We start from the raw sequence: 15,867 nt of genomic DNA, 5'->3' as shown, positions 1-15,867 counted from the left end.
TGTAGAAGCGGCGCTATAATCAGTGATCCGTGGTCAAACTGATTTAATAGTGAGCTACTCTTTTGTTGCCAAACATTTTCCAATTTATCGTTGCATGTCCGCTTCTCCCCATTGGATTTCCATTCATCACAATGCCGAGATTATTATGCAAGTTGGTACTCGAGTAAGATGTTCAAGTGAGCCCAAACAGTTTGAACAATGTTACCCGACAGATCAATGAAACGAGAGTTTCATTCTCCATGGTATCCAAACATTTGCATTGTCAGTGTACATCAATAAGATTCTAAAATATTTCTTGAATAATTCTCCGCGTCACCCTTATCCGAACAGTTCCTCCAATTTGCGTGAATATATTATTCAGGACGAGCGAGATGATGGGGGGTGGTAGGAGGAGGCAAAAGACAGCCATTAGAATGTTTGTTCGCTCGACGAGCGCATAATTCAGGGTTGTTAGGGGCAGTTTGATGCTTCACCAATCATAGATAGTGATGTTGTAGAAAATTCGTGAAATCGGAGGCAGAATCAAAGTGAAGTTTTTCTCTCCAGTCATCATATCAAGCGTAATAACGTGAAACTTCAGAGAGTGAAAGAAAATTAAAAGGCAAGAGAGGAGTGGACTTGCTCCTACGAGAGCCAGTCTACTGCGATAAAAAGCATTTTGCTATTCCTCTGTTAAAGCCATTCTCCAATCAACGACCGTCCACCTACCTCTGCATCAACCCACTCGAACGGAATGAAAAGAATAAAAAAAAACTAGGAATATTAGTCAAAGAGAAAATAATAATCGCAGAAGACTTGTGAAATCAAGCTGTTCATATTCAGAATTAAAAAGATTATACGGAATTTCGTACGTAACACATAGCTTGCTCAATGGCCAGCGGTAGATTGTTCTTTATCTTTATGAATGAAACGTGCACTGGAAATTGAACTCGCGGGATTCGAAAAAAAAAGAATTGAGGATGAAATATTGCACAAGTGAAAAGGATAGTGTCGACGAGGAAGCAATAGAGTCGATGCTCACACAGATTGTTATGTATGTATTTTTCCTCCTTTGACCTACCTCCGGTGTATTCTCAAATGGTGCAGATGGTGACAGAGACTGTCAGCTCTTTGATAAATATCTCGAGTCTCATACACTCAGTTGACTATTCAAGTAGAAAATCATTTACGTCGACACGTATTTCTCGATTGAATATAACATTTGTTAACCCATTTTCAGCTGAAACATACGCGGAGGGATTATTATTATTTCATTGGATTATATGAAAGGCAGTAAGTGTTTTAATTGTATAACGTCATTGCCAAGCGAATAATTATGACATTTTAATGATATAATTTATGACAAATGCACTTGATTTAAATTGATTTAAATATTTTTTTTGCATTTGGTAAATGTGCCAGTTCATTCAGAGAAGAAAGCGAATAGAAATGACACTTGAATTGAAATAACAATTTTATTCCCAGCTCTGTGAATAAACTCATCTATTTAATTCAAACGAAGTTTATTTAATTGAACTACATCATGTCGCTGGTTTAGTGTTGTATAAAGTAATGCTAATTCAAGAGTCAGGGGACGGAGAGAAACTCGTCATCAAAATTACGCTGGCATGTAGAAATGTGTATTGTGAGCCGTCGTTATCTCATTTCTCTACCGAAAATTGTTCATTGAATATAGAATATATTATTCGTGTGTGTATTTCGATACAACTACGATAGGGTGATTACGAGTGTGAAGTTGCCAGCCTGAGGCGAAGCCAAGGGCCCTCAATCACACGCGTTAAAACACTATCGCGCGTGGATTCGAATTATATGTTTCATTAGTGATATTACCCTCAGAATACTGAAATAAAGAACCTTAAATTTTCAATAATAGGTATCATTAGGGGTATTTAAACGCTACGAGTTGCCATTGAAGTGGAAGTGGACATTCTATTTGTAATGTTTCCTGACGGAGCCGGACGGGATGACCTAATTTTTAATGGGGTAATCTAATTCAGAACGATAATTGGCGGAGGTATGGCAGTTTGAGGGCTTCCAGATTCTTACCTTTACATATTTTTTAGTACTCTCCGCTGTATTCGCGCAAATCGTACACACAAACCCATCTCCGCACCTGAATTTTGCCAGATAATATGAGTCTCCCAACAATAACTGGCGGGTCATATTTTAACAGTTGATACTGGTAGTGTTCAGTGCCCAATTCAGAATGTCCTTTACTCCAGGATCATAGGGCCAGATTACAGTATGATTGCCCGAGAGTGAGATGCTGTTCTTAAATTCACAATACACAAAATGAGAATGTCAGCATGAAAACGCAATGGCAGCATTTGCCAGTCGTTAAGTGTTTCACCAAAGACATTGACAAGGAACAGTTTTACCCCCTCGGAATAGATGTTACTCGAGTTTAATCTCACTCAGAGTATACACAAAGTACATACAATCTGAGCATTAATGCCAGGTATTAAGTCTCCATTCACTCGATATGACAATACTAAAAGTCCACTGAAGCGACTTTATTCCTCACCTCCCATTGTCTTTACGCTTTTACGCCCGTTGTTTATCTATATATTTTTACCTCCCCCTTTTTTTCCGTTTTGTTATCTATCTTCATTATCTCCAGGAAATGAGAGAAAAAGAAAGGGAAGGGAAGGGGCGGAGGAAAAAAAAATTTAAAAGAAAGAGATCGGATGAACCGAAAGGAAGCGGCAAAGGAGAAAAGATCGAACTGGTTGGGAAAGTATGGGCTCTTGGAAGTGCAAGCTTGAATCTCACCAGGCCATGTGCTCGTTTCCACACGACTTAACCGCCAAGCCTGCCACACCAAGAGTCTTTCGAGGCGAATTCCATTCGCATTACAATAGATACGCCCTGCAAAGCCTCTCCCACTATGTACTTCTCCCTTTTCACTGGGTACTTTTCCTTCTTGGCATCTCCACCTCTATACTCTGTTCGTTTGCGTTTGTCACGAACTATAAACTATCACCTCCCACCCTCGAGCACATGACGTAACATATTTTGTTGATAAATCGTTGTGATGGTGCACCGAAATTCTGCCTGAAGAATACGCCAACGGAGGGCGGAGTGAAAAAGATTCAATCAATTCTCATTTTCAACAACAAATTCGCTGGTAAGTTACGTCCATTCAGGTATGTTATAGGAAATAAATGGAAATTTTATGAATATTCCACTGGGGAATTGAAGGGAATAATGGAATGTAATAGGGATAATCGAAATATTGCAATGATTGGTTCCTCGTCACCCTGGCGACCAATAAAATTGTGGTCTTCTATGGACCTGTCGTCCAAACAGAAGAAAATTAGGCAATAATTTCCCGTTGGTTAATAACTTTCCGGTGACAAGTGGAACCACAAAAAGGATAAAAGATGACAGCGTAAATTACGAAATGTCATTACTCTAATCATGATAATCGAGTTGGAGTGTTAAATTTTACGGAGAATCATATTTGGAAGCTACGTGACATATTACAAACTGATAAAACAACAAACATTCATCATTCCGGTGAAATGTCAATAAAATTCGATAAATTGCATAAACAGTATTGGCCGTTAAAAATAATTCTCCAAATAAACCGCAACCTGAAATTAACCGTGTCCATGTTAAAAAAAAACTTTCAACACTGTAATTTTGGAATTGAAAGATCCTTTCGTTCGTTGGCGGGTTTTCTCGTAATGAAGCCATTAGAAAGTTCCAGAAATTACAAGTTAAAAGAAAATGTCCAAGTTTTTTTCCACCTTTTTCATCCCATAAAACTCTTTTTTCCTGCAGTTCATGAGCCTCAGTTGAGCTCTACGCGCAGTTTTCCTCCGCATAATACTCATTCAAGGAGACGCGAAGTATCTCGGTCGGCGGTATCACGACGAAAATTTTCACTCCCCCACCAAAAACGAGAGAATTTTTCTTCCTCCTTCTCGTGTTCCATTCAATGCCAGCAACCAACCAACCCCTACGATGGCACAGCGCATTCTTTGCCTTCTCTCAAGCAAGAGGAGGTGGTTGGGTGATAAAAAAAAAAGAATAATGTCCTTTCAGCTCGACGGAGTTGGGCGTTATGGTTCGCCTTATGGCGTAAGTTTGGTCTCTGTCAATTCTCGTTGGGGCTACACGACATTCTGCACTTTTGTATCTCATGAATAAAAAAAACGAGAATAATGCAGTGAGACTGTTTTTTTTTTCAAGTGCAATGAGCGATGTTTCATAAATAACAAGAGCCGCTCCTTCCCTCCCCTTCAGATGAGTGTTGATATTATAATTGCAACGTCACCCACTTCAGACTATTGTACAGGAATTTTGTCCTCATCAAAATGTTACGGTTAAATTAAATTCCATCATTTTATGTACATCCAATACACCAGCACCATCGAATTTATTCCATTACGGGGATTTCACGAGTAGAGTGGATCCTCTTGAAATTCTGTCGTTTGAAATTTTTGATGGAAATATATATACATATATATATGTATATAAACGTGTATACTCATCCCTTTCCCGATGTTTCATAACTTTGCAAGAAACTCTAACTTTTCTCCAGCAGATAACGAGACTACACATGAAATCCAAATGGAGTAGTATATATGTGTTTTCATCCTCCACTTGTAACCATAAACCAGCATATTCCAGGATATCATAAATCTGGCAGCACTGCAAGCTAGTATACGTGTAATCTCAAGTTGAAAAATCCCTCCAGCCGTATTCCAATAATTAATAATCTCCTAAGAAGAAATGTCAGTGAGAAATGAAAAAAATAATAATACAATAGATCGCATGACATCGATATGATTCGACCAGGAAAGGCTGGTGCGTATTGTAGTCCGTCTCGACAATGTAAAACCAGTGAAAAAATAATAATAAAACAGCCCTTGCATTGGTGCATCCGAGCAAATAATTCGCCAGTGGAGATCGACTACTCTCTCATTGTCATTTCACTTTTTTTCCCCCCCACTGGCCACCTTTTTCTCCTTGTTTGTTTACGTTTGTCGATTGCTACCGGTATATACAAATAACTGACAGTGAATCTACAACTGGTAACGCATGTATGTAAAAATGGTGGGGATTGCGCACGGGATAGTGGTAAAAGTGAGAGGGCCATGGAAGACTAACTCATCTACATATACACGTATAAGTTCTGTTATTCGAGCGTGTATGTGTGTCCGCCTATCTCGCGCTCTTCGTGGTCATAAATTCGTTGAGTTTCCAATTTTAACAGCCACGAGCACATTCATCTCTGTGCAGCCACGTCTCTGCTACATCTCACCCATACTATTACCTCCACGATTCTTAAAGGGTAGTCACCCCTCTATCTGTCTCTCTCATTTCCCCGGCAATTGCCAATGCTGAGCTCATTTCTTCCTCTGCAATATGCTAATCCATTTGTAATCTGTATAATTCGAAAATCCATCACAGCCATTCCCGGAAACGAATTCCATATCGACAGCATTCCTTCATCTATCTTTGAGCATTAATTTTAAAAAAATTATAGGAAAACGATTTGACGCCATGTGATGGGAAAAATAAAGGTGAACAGTTGAAAAAACAAAACGAAGAGGAAGAAATCAACGTCAGTGGTCTCGGAGCGTATTCGAGGGGAGATTGAAGTGAGCCTCATTTCAGGAATGAATTATTTAAGCGTTGTAATTCGCCCACCGCAGGGCCTCAGGCTGTGGAACACCAGCGTCATGCATTCATCCATGTAAATTGCTGTATAAGGACTCCCCGACATAGACCGACGAAAGAGAGTGAGTGGAGTAATAGTACTCGATAAAACTTGTGGCTACAACGTACGTGAACATTTACTCCAGTGACCACCGCCACCTTTTGGTGTATGCACTATATCCGGTATTACACTGTGATAGTAAATTCGATCGTTTCATCACTTTAACTTTTGCAAATTTGCTTTTCTGTTTTTATCCTCTCGTCTTTTTACATTGAAGTGCTGTAACGTCACATGGAGGGTGATATAAAGAGGGTAATGTACGGTACAATAGCCCAATGAAAAAGTTGAGTACCGGGAGCTTTCATTTCTTCTATTTTTCCTCCTCAATCTCCTATTTTTCGGTTATTTTTTATTGCTCTTTACTTACCCTACCTTGTGTTGATATTATCGATCTTCACTTTGGCGGAGGGGGAGGGGGGAATTCATTTTTTTTGCCCCTGTCGAGTCTACGTGGAGAAATCGACAATATGGCGTTTCATTTTGGTCACGATCACCCGACGAAAGTTCAGAGAAGGAGTAATTAAGCGATGGATCGTCCCTGGATTCCAGCTTGAATACCCTAAATTGGTCACCCCCGGCGAATACAAAATGTTGAACCATGAAATCACTCACTCTCCTCTTCATCCTCTTCCTGTCCTTTTTCTCCTTTGCGCTGGGAGAGAGCTATTCGCACATTTATTTTTTTTTTACTTCCCCTATGCCCCGAGTTACGTATTAAGCAAAATTGCACAGGGAGAATAATTGTAATGAGGAAATTCCGTGATTTTTTTTCCTATCCACTCACTAAATCCATGTGAATTGAAAAGGAGGATAAATCACCTGAACGATAGAATGGGGATATAAAAAAAGGGATAAACAAAAGATATAACTAACGTGAAAGATAAATTATCGTTCAGAATAAAGGGCAGACGGGTTGGCGCCAGTACAGCCCAGCCCAATCCTGAGATTAATCAAACAGCTTAAAAGGCTCAAGATGGCGTTTCAGGATGTCTCGAGACAACAACCCAGTGGAAAAAGTTGTTGTGAGGTTGGCGGCTTCTGAAGAATATTTGTCAGACACTGAGTGCCGCGCAAGTAGTTTGAGAAAAGTTTGCGTCAGACACGGTCGTGTGAGAGTCGATTCTACGAGTTTGAGATTGAGGGTATTTAATTTATTCAATTGATTGATGCTGAACTTTGTATTTGTGGAGCAATTCATTTATAATTGATAAATTAATTTTGTGGAGTGCCTCAAAGTTAATTCTTGAGGAGGTAATTTTAGAATAAAATCTACATTTTATGTTAACAATGCATGAGTTGTTGAACACAAAGGAGTGCTGTGTTTCTAAAATTATTGTTCCTGAACTAAAGAGGTTGTTGGTTAGGAATATCAAATTATTATTTTTAAATTGGTCGATATTGACGTGTAGTATTATTATACATTTAAAAACTTACACGTCTTCACTGAAAATTGTCCTCTAGAAATTATTCAATTTTTTTATTAATAGATTTTTCAGTTCGAAAATTATTGAAATTATCAGCTGTGGCATGGAAATTATAAGTATTTATTGAACATAGATCCTTGTTGATAGAACTGACACCTCACATAATCCCTACTAGGATAAATGAATTTATTCGGAAGGTAAATATTTTCAGAGAACAATTACTGGCGACAAATTATTGTTTGGTTGGGACCTCTCTTTTTTATGCACCAGTACATTGTTTCAACACTAGAAATGTTTTCACCGAAACGGTTAATTTTTCACTAGAATTATCATTTTTGATCGATGTGTGCTCGATCGCCTGAACATTCAAAGCGTGAGTTTTGACTCTAGTTTATTTGATTTATTCAGCTGATTGATTCAGCCTCCTGAACAGTCAGAAAGAGTCATCTATAGTTAACAAATCAATTTCGGTCAACTATGAATAATCCATTACCGTCGTATACATTAAAGTTTTCTCTTAATAATTAAAAATACTCGTTCGTGATTTTTTCATCGACTTTAATTATCGAGACAATCAAAAAAGCACCTCTGGTGGAGTAAAACAATAAAGCAAATTGGTACGAACTGGTAAGTTCACTGACACAACAATTTATAAAATATTCCTCTACCTTTGAGGGAAAAGCGCTTGCAGCTATTTATGGGTGTGAATTTACAATTCTCACGTAGCAAATCTTTTCTCTCTTTGGTGAATTTTCACTTTACATTCATTGTTCACTGTGATTTCAGCATGAAAATAAATCACCTTGGAATTGTTCGGTTGTCAAGAAATGTTAAAACAATTGTATTTCATCTGGCAATGGCAATGATTTTCCATTAGGATAATCCGATGAAATTTTTGGAATTCCATTTTCTCCGTTGGAAATCTGTGTTCAACATAGATATTGATTCTCACAAACTTTTTTACAAACTCGGCCCGGTAGAAAAATACTTTTTCCTGAATTCGGTTAGAAAGGTGTGGTTTGGTGGCGTATAGGAACCGTGATGGATAAGAGGATTTGCCTCTCCCTTGCTCCATCACTTGGCTGTTCCTTACTTCCATCTTTCTTTTTCTCGGGCCACCTTGAAATACCGTTTTTCCCTTCCTCTCTCGTACCCATAAGAATCATAAAGTTTTATCCCCCACTGGGGTAAGTACTCAGTTTCAAGCACACCTAAATATAAGTTTTTCCGGGGTTTTCTGTTTCTCTCCCTCACAAGTTTTTCTCTCCTTCTCTCTGAGTCTCGTGAGAAAAAATTCACTGGATATCTCGTGGGGCTCCTGTATCACTCACACGACATGGTTACGATCAAACGTGAAATATAATCCCAAGACTGTGAGATATGAATGCATATGTTTACTCGACGTTAGGTGATCATGGGAAAACATACTCTGATTACGGATAGTATTATCTTGCCAATTTATTTGATCTCTCTGTTTCAATAATCTCGACGTGAGGGAGACTATAGATAACGGGAGTGAAGCACTCGGTCCAATTTTCAACCGTCGAGGCATGGGACACGGGTGGTAATGCGTTTCTTCAACGTGACACATCGTTGCCTATCGCCGTAAGTGGGTTAATAACGGGAGATTTCGAATTTGGCAAATGGCCAACGGTTGGCGCCGTGCGGGACGATAACGAACGGGAAAAATATACAGTGACGATGGTGGGAAAAAAAAAGAGGGGGCAGGGGCCATTGAAAAGGGCTCGAGTTACACTCCGAGGGGAGAAAATGAAGTAAAATGGTCCTCACAGAACAGGAGATGTGCATGAAGGGCTTCAAATTGCTGATAAAATTTTCAAAAAATTTTTCAATTGTCATAGCTAAAGGTGAAAAAATAAAAAGAGTGTACTCTCTTGTTTTCGTTCCTCCATTATTCATCACTTCACTTTGTTATTTTATTTTTCAGTTCAGCTTAGTTATCCAGCGATGAGGTTAAGTCCAACGATCTCATTAATTATTCTAGTCTGGCTACGTATTGTGAGTAAGGCTCTTTGACATATTCACCCTTTAGTATCGATGATAGCAGTGCATTAGGGATTAACTCGTATCGAAACTCGTTACTGTGAGTAGAGATGCGATAGCGAGAACATTGGACGGTGGGAGGGTTTGAGTGTGGTTATAAATCAAGTTAATCAGAGGTATATCCGACAACCGCTTGGACTGTGCATTGCGGAATCGCTCTAGAGCAACAAAACGAGTAGGATGTAGTAACGATACAACTTAATTTAAGTTGGTAGTTTAGATATACATTCGATTTGACGCTTCAACTGGCTTCTAGTCCATTAAGAGTCATGATGGTTGAAGGGGAATTCATCAGATCAAGGGAGAATATTGTGGCCAGCCCCGATGGTACTGTGTTGAGTGAATGCATCGACACGGAAAACTGAAAACGAATGAAAACATAAGATCTGAGGACTTTTGCCGGAGATCCAGGGAATGACGACGCCCCTTCGTTGTGAAAAAAAACTGACGTTTTCATTGAAAATGCCGACGTTTTTTTCACTGCGAACATCGACGGTTTTACTGGCTTTCTCGGTGAAAATGCCGGCATTTCCCAGACAAAGCGACCCACCGGTGGGTCTTGGAGAACACACCGTTGGGGGTATTAAATGTAAAGACGACATTTAAACGGTTTGTTCTTTATTCACTGTCGATAATCTGATGAATAAACATGTTGAACGTGAGGGGGAAGGGGGAGTGGGTGAATTCATACATATGGGGAAAGCAGTTGCGGATAAAATACAGATCAACCTACATAATCGGAAAGGGAAGTTCCGCCAATGTGGCGTTACCAAAGGGGCAATATATCCCTTGCATCAAATTTTTATCAAGATTTCCGGTAAAATGCTCTAAAATACAATTTCACATCCGGATTACTCTAAAGTTTTCATTTCTCAATGCAATATCGAGGGATTTACTTTATGTTAGACGATTAAGTTACCATAAGTTACCCTCACAGTGACTCATCTCAAAGGGAATTAATTCCTCATGACACACGTAAATCGAACTAAAGCGTCTGTTACTGGGGTTTCTCTATCGCTCATTTAATCTCGGTTACGGGCATAATTCCTCGTCAACGGGGTTTGTTTCATACCATTGTACGGATATTTCGCGGATAATGGAATATACTGTTTCTCACTCGTGAAATGCCATTCAATTGTACATTTTACGAGCTGGAATGGATGCCTCACTATATTTCAGAAAATTTTCACGGAAAATGGCGAAACAATTTCTTTCCAAGACTTCCCACGAACTCTCCTTTGTTTTCTTGCACTCGATAGTTGCACCTCTGACCCAGATATCAAACAATGAGCATCAAATTGACGAGTGAAAAGTTGACTGCATTGTAAGTCAAAGAAATAGTTCGTTTACCGTTCATTATATCGATGAAAATCAGATGAAATTTAGAGGCTAAGCGGTCGACTGGAATAATTTATTTCATTTTGTGTACACACAGTCATCGAATAAATTGTTATGTTCTGATTGTTGTGCACTACACTCGGATATACGAATTTTCCATTTCTCTTTCGATACGAGTGCAATATAAATATCTATTGGAAATGAATGAGGTACTGCGGGGTGTCAGCAACAGGGAATAATAGTGTTACTGGCGGGGGTGGAGCAAGGGGAGGGGGAGGAATTAATGCACATTGAGGGGTGGGAGCAGGTGGTATGGCGGAATGACATGGCATCAAATTTCCCGGTGGGGGAATGCCGCACTGGGACATCATTTGATGTGCTTCATTCGATGGTGTGTCATCATTTGAATGACTTGTTACAGGGCTATCTACGAAAAGCCCTATTTTTCTGAATTTCAATTGCTCTGGTTGAGTGTAATTTATGATTTTATTCCTATCAGCAAAAATTTGGCCTCAATTTTGTCCAACAAAAGTTGCTGGTTTTTAATAATAAGCTTTGTCTGCATCAGGAGAAATTTCATTAATTGAAGAACAATTTAAAAATTCCCATTCCATTCCACAATTGGCAGTCAATTAAAAATTGATGGTTTTGTAAGAGAAGGCTGACAGGTATATGGACATTCTGATATTTAACAACTCTCAATATTATCTCAATATTATACGCTAGTTTTGGACCTTTGGATTATCGGTGAATATGTGAGGGTATAGTATTAATAGCCGAACGCTTTTCAATCGATCAAGATTATACCAATCAAGTGGCGAAATATATTTTATAGTTTATGATAGACATAATTCCATTTAAATTGATTGCCCCCCCCCCTTTAACCTCTGGTGAATATCGTTATTATTTTGGTTTTAGGTAGCGTCGAGCCATGGAAAAAGAGTGAGAAAACAGCTGAACGGGGTAGTGAGGTTGAATTGCCTTGCATCCTCAAAAGCTCGAATTGCCGTGGTCTTCACAGTATCAAATGGTATCGAGGTACACAGAGAATCATTATATTCAGTGAAAATGCTGGCACCACCCACGACAATAATGACATTGCCAACAGGTCTGTTCACCCACAACTTTGCAAAATTTCATATTAAATACGATTTAAGACACCTCCATAATGAAGTTGTTTTTGTTTTGTCATTTCAGAACATCAATGGACTACTATGCAAATGTAACGCAAACTTTACTCAAGATTAAGAATCTCAAAGTGGAGGATGAGGGGTTGTACAGGTGTGAGGCGACCTATCTTACGATAAATCGCGAGTGCAACAACGTACAACATATCACCCTCAATGTCACCGGTGAGTACCTGAATTTCTTATCTTATAAATGAACAAAGAAACTACCGATTGCGGTGAAATTTTTTAAAACCCCAATGAATATTTCAATTCCATTCGAATTTATTTACTGTCTATTTGAATTATTTTCATTTAAATCCTGGGAAATATTCATGTTTCTTTGTATTGATTTTTCAGTGTACTCATTCCGACGGATTTTTATTAATATCAGTTTTATATAGATATAACAATTGAATAAACACCACGCCCACTGCACTGTGCAATGAATAACAAAAATTTACCATTTTCACGACCATATAAAATGCACAAAGCAGTTCGCTTCAATGAACTTCAACGAAAGACAGTAATTGCTGCAATAATATATTCCTTTCAATTTGAGGAAACCCGAGGAAATGACAAAATCGATAGGTCTGACAGCGAAATGAAAATACTAATTCCCAGATTTTCATTTTAATTCAACGAGACAATTAATGCAGAGTACGGTTCGAGTACAATTATCCCCTCACTCATGGTATCAATACGAACCAAATTATATACCTGAATCGGTACAGTTGGTTGTATCGAATGGTGTCTGAAGTGCCGAGCTAGCGCAACCGTATTTGCTCCGCGAAGTGCGCGACCACCAACGAGAATAAAAAAAAATAGAAGCAAAAGAAAAAACCATTAAATTGCACGGAGACGGGAACGAAAGCGAGACAGAGTTCCAATTCAAGTTGAGGGCCTTAATTTTCGGGAAACGGTAAACGTACGAAATTGAACGTGGCAGTATTAGATTGCTTGGGTGCGCACTCGACTCAAAATCGCCTATACAAAGCTGGAAATAACGTGAAAGGAAATAATGGCTTTTGGAAAATAAGAATCAGTACAAATGTTGACGATAAGGTATAAAGGATAAGTATTTTGAGATAGAAATTTGATATTTCAACCCGAGACAAAATGAGAATCGATGAAATTTTGTCTTGTGTTGAGGGGGGCGTGTATGTACATGTATGTCACTCTCGAAGACATTAGTTACCAAGGATCTCTGGCAGCCACTCACGAGTAGCAACTCCCAAGTATCGCGATATCTTCCTCCAGCTATTTTCCTCTCATGTCTCGTTCTATTGAATATCTGCTTCTCTCGCATATATGCAACGTGACAGCTGTATGTAGGGACCCTGTGTGTACTAAATGTACACTGAAGTGAACATGAGCCTGTCACCAGACGATACACGCTGGTTTCTCGTTGAAATATTAGAAATGGCGGCGCGAGAAATGGGGAAAAACAGTCAGGATCTTTGGCTTTTATTTCACCGCAATAATTCCATGAAAATGGCGGAAAATTATTCATTAGAATTTCTGAGTTTAGGGAGGGGGGATGTGGCAAACATCCGCGCAAAAATGAACAATTTTTTTTTACTCAATTATCTGTAGAAATTCTCGTACCCAACTAATCAATTTTTTATACTCATCCGAAATTGTTTGAAAATATTTTTCACATTTATTAAAATACATATATTCCAGCAATTTTTTTTCCATCCATCATTCACGTACTAAAAAATTCTTGTATGGAACTACGATTTTGTTCTGAAGGTTTGAAATACCGAAGCCACTAAAATAATACTTGAAGATCTCGACAGATATATTGTATTCATACTTTATCTAATGCACTTCCATTCAATGATTTTAGACGTAACATATTCCCTTAGATTCGTTGAAAAATAATGATGAATGAGAGTGTATGGTAACCCTATGCAGCGCACATTCAGGTATTTAACCTATTAGCAACTCTACTTTTCTGAAGCAAACCTGGTTTACTTATTACAATTTTTTTTCTCATTGTACTCTCGGTCGCCCCCTTCATGATAAAGTCACAGATACCAAGCGCCACAACAAAGCTAAATTTATGAAACATTTACAATTCCATCATGTCTTGAATAACTCAATCATAACCGTCTGACTGAACTCGTTTATTCTCCTTGCTGACTCCACCAACCACTGATACTCGACCTCTCTCGAAGTAGAATAATTCAATTCAAAGATTCCTACATAGTAATTTAATTTTCCTGCATTTTGTTCTTAACACGAAAAAACTACACAAAATTACGAAATGGCACATGAAAACTCACGCAGCGTAAAATAAATGCAACGATCACAATAATAGAGAAAGATACTTCCAGTGGCCTCATAAATTCTAACACATATACCACATATTTGAAGCCAACCAATTATTCATGTTTTCATCCTTTGCGTAAACGACGGTTTAAAACTACTGAAATTAACGTCATGGAATCCCTGCCCTCTTCATCCCCTTTTCTATCTCTCTCTCTCACTACTCATTGAAAAGTGAAAAACATCCTCTTTTTCCGAGCTTAATTAAGCGCCACTATTTTCCATGTAAATTCACGTCACAAAATCTATGTGTGTCTATCGCCGCGGGACTTTTACCGGTTAAGCTCCATCGAGAATTACGAGCCCGTCACTTTTTCTCACCCACGATCAATTCTACCCTACTAAGTCGGACTGCAGTGCCGAGATTTTTCCCCAACTCTGGTAAAAAGCAAAGAGTATATCCACAGAGTCCGATACATCGTCGTTGAAATGAAAAAAAAAAAGAGGAGAGATGAAAAAGAGTTGAAAAAAATACAAAAAAACACCGGCGCAGCACAACGTACCGAGGGACATGGAATAAGTCAGACGTTATCGCTCGGGGATAGGGTGGGGGTTGAAAAAAAAATAAATAAAAGCCAAAGGGAAGAGCATGAAAAATACATAAAACACGTGTTATTAATTTAAATAATTGTTTTTAAGCACATTTCAAGATCGCGGATAGAATGCAGTAGTAGCAGGTAACGGGTAAAGGAAATATGCATATACCAGGGTACTCTTAATCCCCCGGAAGAGAGAGGGGGAGCAAGGAATGGGGTTATGGAGGGTATACGCTTGGAAATGGATAATCCGTTCACCCTAGGGGCAGAAGGGGGGGTTTGTGGGAGTAGAGGTCGTCTAGCTGTTCCGTAACAAAGTTTGCGTTGGCAGAAATAGCACACGAATTTTATCGGAGATTGCATTGGCGATTGTGCAAGTTATAGCCAGAAGAGATGCCGATCGAGGGATATGTGTAGTAGTTGAATCGTGGCCCTAACGCGCTCTTTCACACGAAAATCCCTCTCTCTCTCTGTGTGGTTGTTTTTTTTTTATTTTGTTTTTCAAGGCAATGCAATTTATATGAAGCGAATGGCCTATAACCATAACACTGGTCATTTGTAGCTATGACTGTTGCGGTTCGTCTCACTCGACGTTTTTAATCGCGTTTTTTTCAACCATTTTTCTCCCTCATGCATCCACGTATCATTCAAATGATTTTACAGGCTGCGCAATTGATGGAGCACCCGTACTCGAATTCACAAACATCACAATATATTGATATAGTAATAAAAAGAGACTAGAAAATAGTAGACGGCGTTCAATATCGGTATTTTTTTTGTGATTCTCGGAGGAGGGATGGATAATCGTCGGGGGAGCGAGGAATTTAATTTCACGCTCCCTCGGAAAACCAAACGATTTTCGTCCCGGCATTTCAAAACCCTAACCTCTTTGGGTCACCATCCGCGCTTACCTCGACAGAGTCTCTCTATGAATTGAGAAAAGGATGGAAGGGCGAGGGGATTCGAGGGTCCACCACAAGTTGCGGTTCTCGAGTTCCCTCGGTTCACTCTCCTTCGTTTTACATTCACCCTCATGGTGTGACACTTGCTGTTCGTAATTTGACTGCATCTCTTTTCTCCGTATTTTCAACTTCCCACGTCAATTTAGGATAAGTACTGGCATTCTACTTCTCTATGACTTCTGGAATAGTGCAATACAAATAAAATATACTGTTTACAAACAGAGGGGAAATGTAAAATAGTTTTTTTGTTTAATTATACGAAGCTCACAATTAGCTGGGTATTTTTTTCTTTTTGGTGTTAATGACTCGATG

The 15,867-nt window shown here is 38.9% G+C and overlaps 1 protein-coding gene across 15 annotated transcripts in view; it reads left to right on the top strand.

Annotated features, from left to right (window-relative positions):
• Nrm (neuromusculin) overlaps positions 1-15,867 on the top strand; it is a 79,846-nt gene that overhangs the window by 36,111 nt on the left and 27,868 nt on the right. For all 15 annotated transcript variants that reach the window (XR_010299345.1, XR_010299342.1, XR_010299344.1 and 12 more), the window contains exons 2-3: positions 11,476-11,665; positions 11,755-11,909. Coding sequence is in view for 8 of the 15 variants with exons in the window: in XM_064125144.1 (XP_063981214.1) it covers positions 11,476-11,665; positions 11,755-11,909 (345 nt within the window). In the remaining 7 variants the exon portion in view is untranslated. The remainder of the gene's footprint in view (positions 1-11,475; positions 11,666-11,754; positions 11,910-15,867) is intronic.

Source organism: Diachasmimorpha longicaudata, chromosome 7, assembly GCF_034640455.1.
Source record: "Diachasmimorpha longicaudata isolate KC_UGA_2023 chromosome 7, iyDiaLong2, whole genome shotgun sequence".
In the NCBI taxonomy this organism is placed as follows: Eukaryota; Metazoa; Arthropoda; class Insecta; order Hymenoptera; family Braconidae; genus Diachasmimorpha; species Diachasmimorpha longicaudata.
Note: the sequence above shows the minus strand (reverse complement) of the source record. Positions and strands in the feature narration are given on the sequence as shown.